We start from the raw sequence: 12797 nt of genomic DNA on the forward strand, positions 1-12797 counted from the left end.
CCCACAAATACTCAGCGAAGAGAAATGGAAGGAGAGTAAACTGGGGGGTGGTGAGTGCGGAATAGAGTCCACAGGTAAGGAAATGTAACATTGTACACCTGAAGCTGATGCTATTAACCACTGGTACCTCAATACATTTAATAGCTTTAAAAATATTCAGTGAGGGACAGGCCCACAGCAGGCACAGCACAAGTTTACATTCTAAGGGAGGGGAGGGGGCCCGTCACCCAGCATGAAAATAAGGTGAATCTCAGAGAACAGAAAGTACTACAGAGCCAAGAAGGTGATGTTGAATGATGGGTGGACTAGTTTAAGTAGAGAGCTGGGGACAGGTTTCAGCGAAGCAGGACACGGCTCTACAGTTTACAAGTCTTTCACGTCCCATCCCAGTATTTGAGGAGCACGTAGGAAGGGGCAGACAGGAGGTGCAAAGTAAGGTTTATTTGGCCCTAGTCTGGGGATTCATGCCTCATGACAGTAGCGTTGGCCTGGCCTGGCCTGGCCCCTGCAGGAAGGCACCCTGCTGCATGGGTACCACCTACCTCCTGTGTCTGGCTCTCTTGGTTTTGTGTACAGACTAAAAGGGCTATGTGATTTGCTGGGCCCAGTGAGAAATGAATATGTGTGTGGGGGTGTCCCCTTGTTCAGAGTGACTAGGAATTTTAAGATGGCAACCACAGGGCATTATACCAAGTGTGGGGCCCTTCTAAGTTCGGGGACCTATGTCCCTACACAGGTTGCATGCCCGTGGATCTGGCTTGTGCAACAGAATTCAGAAATAGTGTGCAAGCCCCTGCCCCCACTGGCTGCTATGAGAAGCATCCCTCACGCCTTCTCCAGGCCTCCCTCCCCTCTTTTCCAGCTTAAAGCCCAGCACAGGTGATGGAAACAGCGCACAGAGGCTAAAAATACAGCCGAGCCAGTCTAGGTCAGGGCACTTAATGGCTCAAGGTCTTTTGCTCAGCTATGCGGTCCTGGCCCCTGGCAAGGAGCAGTCTCAGAGATTCATTTCAGTGCTTCACATGCCTTGGTCGGTGAGCAGCTTTATTTCATGGAAAGAGTGAGGACACGGGCTGTAGCCCCTGGGCCTTCAGGAAGGTGGTGGTGGTGGTCTGTTTGCCTCCTGTGTTCTGCAGTTGGACCCTTGGATTCCTCCGTGGGCGGCTGGATTTGCCAAGAAGCTGGGAGAGCTCTGGTCGGTGGCTCGGTTGGTTGGAACGTCATCCCACACATCAAAAGGTTGCGGGTTCGATTCCCGGTCAGGGCACATACCTAGGTTGTGGGTTCGATCCCCAGTCTGGGGATGCATGAGAGGCAACCAATTGATGTTTCTCTCTCACATCAATGTTTCTCTCTCTTTCTCTCTGTAAAAAAATCAATAAACGCATCCTTCAGTGAAGGTTAAAAACAAACAAACAAACAAAAGAAACAGAGACCTCAGCTGGTTGCATTTGATGATCCTGGTTGGGGTGACTTCTGCTCACAGGGCAGTCATGTTGTAAAGCGAGCACTGGATGGGGAGCCTGATTATAATAATAACAACCATAGCAAACATTTACTGAGGGCTCGACTAGGTAGGGTGCAGTGTTTGGCATTGCATTTCACACAATCCTCCCAATAGCCCCTATGATGGAGGCACCTTTACCATTCCCCTCAGACAGGGATGTTAAATGGTTCATCCTCAGGTCATACAGCAGTGGAGCTGGGCTTTGAACCCAGGCAGTAAGGACTACAGGACTATGCTCCTAGTCGCCATGGTGAATTGGCTTCTTGTCCTTATAGGGTTCTGGCGACATGTGTTTACTGAGTGATCCATGGCCAAGATGAGGGTGAGAGGTGAGTGAGGCGTTCAGCTGAGGCACAAAATTTCAGAAAGCCCCCCAACATTCAATAATTAAGATAAAGAACTCAGTATCCTATAATGGGTTAAAATATGTTGAATCTACTTCATAAACAGTTTTAATTTAATATATTTAAAAATCTAAATGAATGACAAAAAAATTCAAGATGAACGAAATATTAAATTTTTAAGTAAAAGCAGGATATAGATTTCTGATTTTCCTTTAGGCCCAGGCTCAGCTCAGTACAGTACTGTTACTGATCCTGTCTCCCAGCTTTCTGGGCCAGGCAACTAGTGATGGAAAATTCAAGAGAAGTAGTAGTTTGCTGTTCTGATGGGCGTGAAGGGAGAGAGAATTTGGTTTGAACATAATGAGTTAGAGGTGTCTGCGGGACATCCAGGTGACCGTGAGTCAGGTGAGAAGGGGTAGCAGGGCGGGCAGGGTGCCCTGATTTCGTATGCTTGGCCCATGATGGGTGCGTACTCAGCACATGTGGTCTAAATCACTGGTCCTCAGAGTTTGCATCATGGTTCAGGAATCTTTGCAAATTCTCTCATCCAAAATTTTTCTCTTTTTTCCCAAACCTTCTACATCACAAACCTCAGATATGTTCCCATTTGGGTGTGGAAGTTTACTGCTTGGGTGTTAAAATCAAAACATCTTCTGAGAAGATTAAAAAACAACTCAATTCCACTAGAATTTGGGAGTTGGGCAAGAAGGGGAAAGACAAGAATTAATCTAAATTGGCTCCATTTCTTCTTTATTAATGGATCCTCCAGCAAAAGAAGAGGAGCTAAGAGAAATTAAAGAGGAGAAAGGTTGTAGGAAAGGAAAAAAAGAAAGACGAAACATTATAGGAGCTAAAAATACAGTGAGGAGAGCTTGGCTACGCATCAAAGAAGGGCAGATGTGTTTCCAAATAGAAGCGGTGGTTTAGAGATGTCAGGAAGCACAGCTCCAAATGATGGGTGGAAAATAAAAGTTATTTAGACTGAGCTCAGCAGAATAAAAAAGGTTCAATGGTGACTCAAACTGAGGAACAGGCCGCTGAGCAATATGGAAGCCCTAGTGCCTCAACCCCAGGTTCGAGAATCAAGTGTTGGCACCAACAGTGGAAACTCTTGCCATGGTGTCAGGACCCTGAACCGAAGAGTCTTTCCATCTTGACTTTGTAATTCTGAACAACCTTTGATGGAACAATCGCTATTACAGACTAGTCACTTTTCTTCGCGTATCCTCGGGTACCCGCATCCCTTTCCGTCGAATGAAGCATGAATCATTCCCACAACCAGGGAGACATGTACCTTCTGTAAATATCCCACTTCTGTGAGGTCGATGAGTCTGACCAATGCTTAGTGAAGATGGATCATAGGAAGAGAAATGTGGCGAGACGCAAGCCAGATCAGAATCCTTCCACTTCCAGAGGCCCATTGCTTGTCCTCATAGACCAGATGGATGCCCAGGAAGGACCTGAGATGAAGTCCATATCAAATACTGGGTTATGTCACTCAGACCCTGGGCATCAGGGGCTCAAGAAAGAGTCAGACGGGGGAATGGGCCACAATATTAATACTGTTAATAAGAACATGACTTGTTGAGTGCTTGTTATGCACCAAGAGCCATACCAAGGGCTTCACATGCATAGTCCCATTTCATCTTCCCAGTGGTCCTAGAGGAGGCACGATTTGCTACCCCATTTCACAGATGAGGCAAATAAGGTTCAGAGATGTGAATTCACTTGCCCATAGAGAGATGGATCTGGGATGTCACCTCCGACAGACCAACTCCTGAGCGCAGAGGAAGCCTCCTGACAAGGCCAGGTAGGACTAGAACTGGGCGCAGGTGTAGTACGTGGATGGGCCGACCAGTCATAGCTGGCAAAGAGCAAGGGTGGAGTGGTGTACAGCTTGGTTGCGTCCAGCTGTTGTTGTTGGTTACCAGCTGTGGGGCATGGTTCTTGAGCAGTGTGTGCCTAAGTTTCCTCAACTGTCAAGTAGGGATGGCAACAGTGTCCAAATTCATAAGACCATTGGTGTCATTTCAGGGGATGACGCTTGTAAAGTGTCTAAAACAGTGCTTGGCCTGCAGTAGGCCTTCAATAAATACAGATTTTACTGACGTAGGAGAAACAGCACAGGCCAAATGACGCTGGGTTAGTTCCAAGGAACGTCAGGGTTTCTTGTTGGGGTTCAGTCTATGGAAGGGAGAGAAGGCAGAATTTACTGGAATTTGAAGAGTCTCAGCCGCCGTCCATGTGGCCAGAAGCAGGAGCTATAGAGCGCCCCTCGGAGCCAGAGCAATGCCACTTGGTCACTGAGGGCAAGACCTAGGAAAGTAAGTACAACAGATGAATGGGAAGGCCACCTCAAGGCTGGGAAGAAGAGAAACAGAAGAGCTACTCCCAGGATGCCTTTCTGGCCCGACTTTCCCCTTCTGTCCCCTCCGCCTTGCAGAGCAAAGGGAGACAGTAGCCCAAGAGCCTGGTGCCGCCTCTCTGGGATTCGGATGCTTGCCTGCCCCGTCTCCAGACATTCGCAAACCCTTCCCGAAGACAAACCCTTTCCAACGCCCTGCTCTAAAACTGACCCACCTCTCTGGAGGTGAGGCCAGGGCTCGCGGCTGAATGGGCCCCATTGTCCTCCCGAGCGTCTGTGGGTCCACCTGGAGGCGGTTCTGCCACGGCCTGCGGTGCGGTCTGCCTGCAGACTTTGATTCACTCCAGGGACAACACTCGAAAAAGAAAAAAAAAAAAAAAAAAAGAAAAAAAAATCAAACGGGCAACACATGCGATTCCAGGAACGCCGGCCAGACTCACACTCTGTTTTTCCATCATTCCGCTCTCCTGCCCCCGGGGGGAGGGCGCCTCCTTGGGCATTTTGTGTATGAAAAAAAAAAAAAAATCAAAACCACCATCAGGACGAGCACCTGATAAGGAGCGAGGCATTGCCCAAGAGTTCCCAGGAAGAGGCGTCTTTGTTCTCGTTTCAAGCCCTTGACACTGCTAACAGCTCTAATTACGGCATTTGCCATGGGATGTAAAATAAAACCACATTCCAGAAACCCGTGTAGTCTCCCGGGGAGAGACACGGAGAGAGAGGTGCCCAGGGCTGCAGGAACGTGTTCTTTCGTTTCTGGTCCCTAACCTTGGCAGCCACGCGGAGGATTTCAACAGTACCTTCTTTATGTGCAGAAGGAGGGCACTTCTGCACGTGGAAGAATGCACCTCCCTCCCTGGACCCACAATCTGCTCTGCATTTCTGACTGCGTGGCGTGCAAAGCGTCCACTCCTTCAGAACGCGAGGACCTTCCGAACTCACCCAAGCCATTTGGGGGGAAATGAGGACTTCAGAAGTTCCTGGGGCTGGGAAGACAATAAAATAGAACTCCTTCCAACTTAATTTCACTATAAAATTTGATGATGTAACACCCACCCACACCCACATCACAAAACAAAGTGACATCACAAATACTAGAGATAATGGCTCAAACCTGCCTGCATATAAGCCAAAACCTAAGCAAACTGCAATTTGCCCATACGTGACTTGAGGCAGAGAAAGATAGGTGATTTGATAGATCCAAACAAAACAAAAATAAAGAGAGAGAGAAAAGGAAAAGAAAATACATATTTCTTTCCCCTTGCTAAAATAAAATTTAAGGCAACCGAAATATGGTAAGGTGATTTAATGTTCTTATAGATGGCCTTTCTTAGAAAGCCAGGTTTCTCTCCATGAGGGATTCTGATCTATCCAGATTATTCTCTTGTTCTGGGCTGGTCCGAGGAAATAGAGGCATCGTTTTCATTGTGCCTTTACCTTTATGGACCCCAGAGTGTGTGTCCCTGGTTCGCAGCTTTTCTTGGCTCCTGGCCGTCTGGTTAGAAAGTGTTCAGGGTTTGGCAGGACTTGACCTGGCTGAGGAGTCACTACAGGTCCTACAGGAATCGGAAGTGATCCTATCTCCCATCCTTTTCCTGCCACGGCTCCCCTTAGCTTTCCAGGAGACAGGAACTGTCTTTGGTTCCTTGTAAAGCTCCCTGCCCTTCCACTTCCGGCCCAAGCCTGCGATGTTCTTTGAGAGGCAGACTGTCCCCGTGACCCTGGGACAAAAGGCTTTGGGGAGAAGGAGAGAGGATGTGTAGAAAGATTTCTAAGACAGGTGTGGAAGAAATAGATGTGAATACTTTGCCTCCAAAGTAGACCTTCTGGTCTCTGCTTGAGAATTGGTCTTTTTTTGTCCCCTCTCCCCCTCCTTACAATTCTAGCACCCAATCTATGTGAGGCGAGACCCCAGCATCCCCACCTACGGACTCCGGCAGTCTATCTTACTGAACAGCAGGCTTCAGGACTGCTATGTGGATTCCCCAGCTCTCACCAACATCTGGACGCCCAGGACATGTGCAAAGCGCACCGTCAGTGCCCCAGCACCAGGGACCACCTCTTCCTGGGAAGTTGTCAAGAATCCGTTCATTACCAGTTCGCTCTCCCTGGTTAAGCTGGTGCTCAGGCGACGACTGAAGGATCAGTGCCGCCCGGTACCATGCAAGTCTGGGGAAGCACAACCCTCGAAGCTAGTAGAGCCCAAGGACGATTCAGCGATGAAAGCCACTCGGCGGGGCAGGATGAGGAGCTCCGTCAGCTCCCAGAGCAAGCAGCCCCTAGGACAGCAGCCGGGCTCACCGAGGCGCAGGAGGCCTGCAGGAAGCCACAACGAGGTAGATGACGGCTGGCGGTGGACAACCTGTGATGGGGTGGGCACAGGGAGATGTCAGCTAGAAGACACTGAACACTTAAGAGGTTTATATGAGCCGGGCCGGGGTAGCTCAGGGGTTGAGCGTCGACCGATGAACCAGGAGGTCACAGTTCGATTTGCGTCGGACACATGCCCGGTTGTGGACTCGATCTCCAGTCAGGGGCGTGCAGGAGGCAGCCGACCGATGATTCTCTCTCATCACTGATGTTTCTCTCTCTCTCTCCCTCTCCCTTCCTCTCTGAAATCAATTAAAAAAGTATTTTTTTTTTTTTTAAATAAAGGTTTTTATGACGCGAAGGAAATCCTAAAGTTGAAGACAGGATTGAGGGGGTGAGGGTAGAGGGTGGGTGGGCAGCAGCAGTGAGGTATAATGGAGAGAGCACCAGCTCTGGGGGCACGATATTTACACCCTGCCTGCTAGGATTGACTATATAGGAGGGCGAAGTAGCTCTTATAAACACAGGTGAAAGGTGCTGGACATGAAGGGAAAAAAAGAGCGGGAAAGGCCGGGATACGTGTAGAGCACACACGCTGGTCATGCACAGGTGACCAAGGCCCGGCTATGAACATCCATGGAGGACTCGGCATCTAGAGGCCTGACCTGAATCCAGCGCCCTCTCTCCTGGTGGCCAGCGGGGCTCAGCATGCGCCCTGGAGCTAGGCTGTCGGGTTCAAATCCCAGCTTTGACTATAATTCAGGACAACACTGGGCTTGGCCTCTTTCTGCCTTGGTATTTGTCGTCTACAAAATGAGGGGCAATAGCTCTTTCCTCATAGGGTTTCGTGAGGATTAAATGAGTAAATACGTGCAAAGGGCTTTTGAACAGAGCCTGGCACAGACTGAATGCCTAGGATCCCGTCGTGGCATTCAGTAGACAACAACTGTGGTTATTAACTTTCCAGCTGTGTGGCCCTGGGCAAACCAATTCCCGCTCCCTTGCCTTTAAAGCTGTCTCCTGCCGACCTTACAGGGTTCTGGGGGGGACACACGCAGTGGTATACACGGAGGAATTCGGTAAGCTCGCACACACTACTAGACGAATGTTAGTTGTGGCTGTAACCAAGACTCTGGGACACAAATCCCAGATAATTATTCCGAGCTCCCTTCTCAAGTTTTAGCTTTGACTTCTCTGCTTTCTTCCTGGCCAGAGTAAAGAAAGTTCAAAGGAGGAAAAAGTAACAGTCAGCCAAGATCTTGAGAGCAGATATGCCGAACATGTGGCCGCCACCCAAGCGCTACGCAGGGACGCGGGGACAGCAGCCTGGAAGGGCCAGGCGTTGCTTCCTGAAGCCAGGAAGAGACAACAGTTGTCAGACATGCTAACCATCCACGGCCTCCCCACAGAGGGTTACCGGGCTCTGTACCATGCTGTGGTCGAGCCGATGCTGTGGAACCCTTCGGGGACCCCCAAGAGGTACAGCTTGGAGCTGGGCAAGGCCATCAAACAGAAGCTCTGGGAGGCTCTGTGCAGCCAGGCTGCCACCCCTGAAGGTGCTCAGAGGGACTCGTTGCCCGTCAGGACGTGGCTGGAGGTCGACAAGGAGCCTGTGCCCAAGAAGTGGCCCAGGTTAAAGAGGGAGAAATAGAAACAGGATCGCACAGATGAGGCTGTTCTCTGCTAGATGTCTAAACAATAAACACCACTTTGCACCTTTCCGGTCATCTCCGAGTGCGCCACAAGTTATTAACCACCCCCCCCCCCCCCCCCCGCCCGGAAAACCTGACAAATGGGTACAAGATTCATTTCCCCTCCACTCTCATGAGCAGGTCATTTTGAGGGCTAGGTGCTTGGGGCTTTTTTCCCTCCAAGCCCCTTTCTCTTGGGGTTTGAGGGTCTCTGTCTTCCAGGTAGGAAAGATCCTGGCAGAGAAACCCGATGGTCTACTGGTATATGCAGCCTATGTTCCCAACTTTTAAAAAGAGGACTGCTAGGATTGACCATCATGTCCCTCCCTCTCGCCCTCCACCCGGAAGAGCAGAAAAAACTACCATCACCTCAAGGACATAATTCCATGATGCCACCGAAATCCCCAATAACCTGAACGCTATGTTAACCAAAGAGGAAATGATATGGATGCTCCCACGAGCGAGCTGAAGTTAAAGGCACTGATTCAGCTCTAGCCGGTTTGGCCCAGTGGATAGAGCATTGGCCTGCGGGCCAAAGGGTCCTGGGTTCGATTCTGGTCAAGGGCACGTACCTTGGTTGCAGACGCTTCCCTGGCCTGGTTGGGGCTCCTGTAGGAAGCAACCAATCGATGTGAGTCACATCGCTGTTTCTCTGTCTTTCTCTCTCTCTTCCACTCTCCCTAAAAATATCCTCGGGTGAGGATTAACAAAAAAACAAACAAAAACCATCAAAAAAGGCACTGCTTCATGCAAACCTCTCCTTTGTGGAATGTGTAGACCTTTACCCAACAGAGCGATGACAACATAGAACATGTACTTGATAAAATTGTATTTTTTTTTTTTACAGTCATTTGTACAATTTGTTACAAAAACCATAGAAGACTACAACTTGTTTTAAATCATTTTTGGTCGGCAAATATGTAAAATCTGTGTGCAATTATCATGTATTTACAGGGCCTCATGTTAGTCATTTTCAATGATTATTCCAACAATGTCACACTCTCAACATAAGACATGGCTTAAGATAAATATATTAGTAAATAAATATTCTGAGAACATATTTCCATAAATGAAATGTGCTGCTATACATATACAGAATATACATAAGTTGTTTTCTAGCCTTTTAAAACATTTTTAAAAAATGGTAATGTTGGAGAAGGAGCCCTTAGACCGTTTTATTACAAAATCTTTACAGCAAAGTCTTTACAAAATATCTTTTAAGTGCTATGGGAGAAAATTTTTTTAAAAAAAACACATTTTAAAATAGTGCCCTGTTAGACCCAACACAATAGAGTTTACATAAAGAATAGAAAAAGGCAGTTCTGTTTAAAAAATAGTACTCTTGATTAGTCATTATCTTTTAGGCCTCATTTTAAAAGCATTAGTCCTGCAGGAACTTTTGAGTAGAAACTAGCAGCACAAAAGGGAGAGTCTGAGCCGCGGGACAGCAGGTGGGGCTTGAACAAATGGCTTGGGTTCAAAGGCGAGGGGAAGAGGCTGAGTTGAACCTGCCTCCTGGGGCTGTGTCTGCAAAGAGGTACCTTACTGTTGAGAACTCCCAACCCTTCCCCCCGCCCCACACCCCACGTGAACTGGTTCTAGCCCTCTTCAGTTTACATCTGCTGTCACACAAGGGTTGGGCCATGGAACCACACCCAAAGGTCACACCCTGGCAGGGGTTGGGGGTGGGGGCCGATGTGCTCAATGGAAAATGTGATGCCCCGTTTCCACAGCTCCGTCAGCCCCACACACCACGGAGGGGATCACTGAAAACGGAGCTTTATCAGTAGCGGAGTCTTACAACTTCACAGAAGATGTTTTGATTTCAATGGTGAGGCAATACTCTAGTTGGTTCCTTGATTCTGGTGCCCTGCCCGTCGGTCGGATAGGCCAACACGAATTTAAGACAGTGGCTGATATTGAAAAGTTTCAAAATGTCCTTTTTCTGTCTCTACCACCCTGCAAACTACCAACATGAAATGTGCTTCTTTCGCCATCTGTAGTTATTGTTCTTTCGAGTGAAGAATTGGACACATTTATTTGAATAAGCCCCGTGGAAGCCACATTCTTCCCTCGTCTATTCATTGCTTAAGGCTCTGAGGAGTGGTTTTTTGGTTGTTTTTTTTTTTCCAGCTGGGGCTTTAGCCACTCTGGGGGTATGATTTCAGACAAGGAAGATAATACGCACTCCAAGGCATTAAAAACAAATAAAACCACAAACAACAACAACAAAAATCTCAACAATGAGGAGCTGCTTTTTGCAGTTCATGTTAAAAGCCATCCCCTCACCCCCCCCCCTCCCCAAAACCACGTAATGCAAGCTGTTGTCCTCAGCAGCTGCTGGTCCTGGCCCGAGAAATAAAGGCGGCCCAGATCACATGTCAACAATTCTGGCGCTTCTCACACCCTCGCCAACAGGTGTGCTGGGCACAGGCCCGCGGGGAGCAGCCCCCGCAAGGGACTGCACCTTCAAGGCTGGAGGACCAATCTCATCAAATGGCAAATGGGTGAGTTCCTAAATGGCAAATGGCTCCATCATCTGACGCTGGCATTTCCTGGCTTGTCGAATCCTGGCTTGGAGTTAAGTACGTTTCCTCATCACAGGCTGAGGATTTTAAGAAAAAGGGATTCTGATACAGTGAGTTTCTCATTCCAAATGTTCGGGTCTGGACCCCAGAGCTGCTGACCCCAGAGCCTAACTGGAGAGGAGTCATCACAGCCTCCTGGCAACCAGGATGGCCTCTAGCTCCCACCTACAGGGGCCAGCTCCCAGGCTATCTATTTCACAAAGGAGCTTTTCAGGTGGCACCAACTATCTGCCGACTAAGTGAGTAAACAAGTGACCAGAAGAGTTAGTGAACTCGGGGCTAATGTGATGAGTTTCTTCTAAAAATAGTTTTGTTTTTTTTTTAAGAACAAGAAATACATTGGACAAAAAGGATGACAGTCAATCCCTGATCTGAAATAGCTTTAAATAGATTCTCCCCTTTATCATGGAAACATCTTTTTAAAAATGGGTTTTTATTTTAAGCTCTCCCTCCCTCTTTTAAAAAACAACAACGAAAAGGCTGGAAAAATATACAAAAACCTACCCTTTGGGTCTAAACTATCTGATAGTCTCTTTCTCTCTCTGTCTCATGGAGAACCAATACGTAATAGTGCATTAGGTAGAAAGGATAGTAGACATTTTGCAGGCGAGATGAGCAATTTCAGCCACGAGCAGAGGGCTGAATAACCCTGAAGTGGCGCTTCCGTAGGGAGATGGATGGGAACCGTATCATTCAGAGCTTAGCGTAGCCCCGATGGGGTCCTGGCCACGAGCCCCCCTCTACCCCCGGAAGGCAGCCCAAGGACGCAGCAGCTCCATCGCATCCTCGGTCCCCAGCCCCTTCAGACACCAAAGCCGCAAACTACATTCCTCCTGGGTGCTGGTCCCCGCACAGCCCCTCGATCCATTTCTGCAGCCCCTGGGTAGCAGGGAGCCCAAGATCATGACTGTGGGCACTGGGCAGAATCACCCCCGTCGCGCCCGGGGCTTCTGCGGCAACGGCCTGGGCCCCGCTCCCCGTTGCTGCCCACCTCCTACCCCCTTCCCAGCGGTTTCCAGCAGCTGCCTAAGGTGGGCTGGAGGAATATGGCTTCGGAGACCTGACGATCTGTACATTGGGATTTGCCACGAGAAAGGCAGCATTGCATCGTTCCTCAGAGTTTGTACCCATATCGACGAGCTTTACTTCAAGTTTCTGGTTCATTTTCTAAGGCAGGTGTAGCCCTGAGCTTTTCAAAGGCCTGAGCTCCCTCCAAGGAGACAACAGTATCTACACATGATGTGGTTCAATTAACGCAGCAGTGACTTTTTTTTTTTCTTTCAGCAAAAGTTGGCGGTTAGGGTTCTTTAAAATATATATATTTAAATAACTTTTTACATTTACATAAAATATCTTAAAAAACAAAGCCGAGAACTCAATCCCACACACCTCGGAACCCCAAGCACACACACTTTACAAAACAGAAGAACATGTTATCAAAAGAGGCAAAGACTCGGAGAATTTCGTCTGTCGGTTTGTTAATGGGAGGGCGGGGGGCTTGCCACAAGGGGCTCACAGTTTGGGCTGAGAAGGAGGGCTCTCTTTATTACCACTTTTGTGTGTTTGTCAGAGCTAAAAAAAAAAAAAAAAAAAAAATTATTTTTTTTTCTGAAGAAGTCAGAGTTTGGAGTCTCCGTACAGTTCCCATTTCCACAGAGTTCCTTCCGGGCTCAGGCTCCCGTGCCGCCGCTGTCTGCTGGGCGAGACCTCTGTCCTGGGAGAGAGAGAAGAGCCGTCAGGGGGAGCCGGCGCCGCGGGCCACGGGCACAATGCACAGGGACAAGGGACTTGGCTGCCCATCCCCAGCCCGGGGCCGGCTCTCCGAAGTGACAGCTCACAGCACTGGACGGACTGTGCATACGGCAAAAGGCTTAAGCAGAGCTCCTCATGCTGTGCCGAGCACAGGTGTCTCCTAGAGAGCCAGCCTCCCTCATCTGGACCTACAGAACCTTCTGGAAGCCCTTAGGTAGCATGCAAACACCATGTTCAGAA

General features: G+C 48.7%; 2 protein-coding genes and 1 long non-coding RNA gene across 4 annotated transcripts in view; 2 read left to right on the top strand and 1 right to left on the bottom strand.

Annotated features, from left to right (window-relative positions):
- Positions 1-4757, top strand: LOC118678629. The gene is made up of 2 exons (XR_004974944.1): positions 1-1239; positions 1783-4757. It is a non-coding gene; the product is annotated as an uncharacterized LOC118678629 (long non-coding RNA).
- A 900-nt stretch (positions 4758-5657) lies between these two features.
- CUNH22orf31 (chromosome unknown C22orf31 homolog) lies at positions 5658-8243 on the top strand. The gene is made up of 3 exons (XM_036354383.1): positions 5658-5669; positions 6103-6552; positions 7740-8243. Exons 1-3 carry the CDS (start codon positions 5658-5660, stop codon positions 8175-8177), a joined length of 900 nt encoding a protein of 299 aa, XP_036210276.1. The 3' UTR covers positions 8178-8243.
- A 2286-nt stretch (positions 8244-10529) lies between these two features.
- ZNRF3 (zinc and ring finger 3) overlaps positions 10530-12797 on the bottom strand; it is a 133112-nt gene continuing 130844 nt past the window's right edge. For both annotated transcript variants that reach the window (XM_036353926.1, XM_036353927.1), the window contains one exon: positions 10530-12519. In XM_036353926.1, the coding sequence (XP_036209819.1) occupies positions 12476-12519 (44 nt within the window). In that variant the 3' untranslated portion in view covers positions 10530-12475. The remainder of the gene's footprint in view (positions 12520-12797) is intronic.

This window comes from Myotis myotis, unplaced genomic scaffold (assembly GCF_014108235.1).
Source record: "Myotis myotis isolate mMyoMyo1 unplaced genomic scaffold, mMyoMyo1.p scaffold_m19_p_20, whole genome shotgun sequence".
In the NCBI taxonomy this organism is placed as follows: Eukaryota; Metazoa; Chordata; class Mammalia; order Chiroptera; family Vespertilionidae; genus Myotis; species Myotis myotis.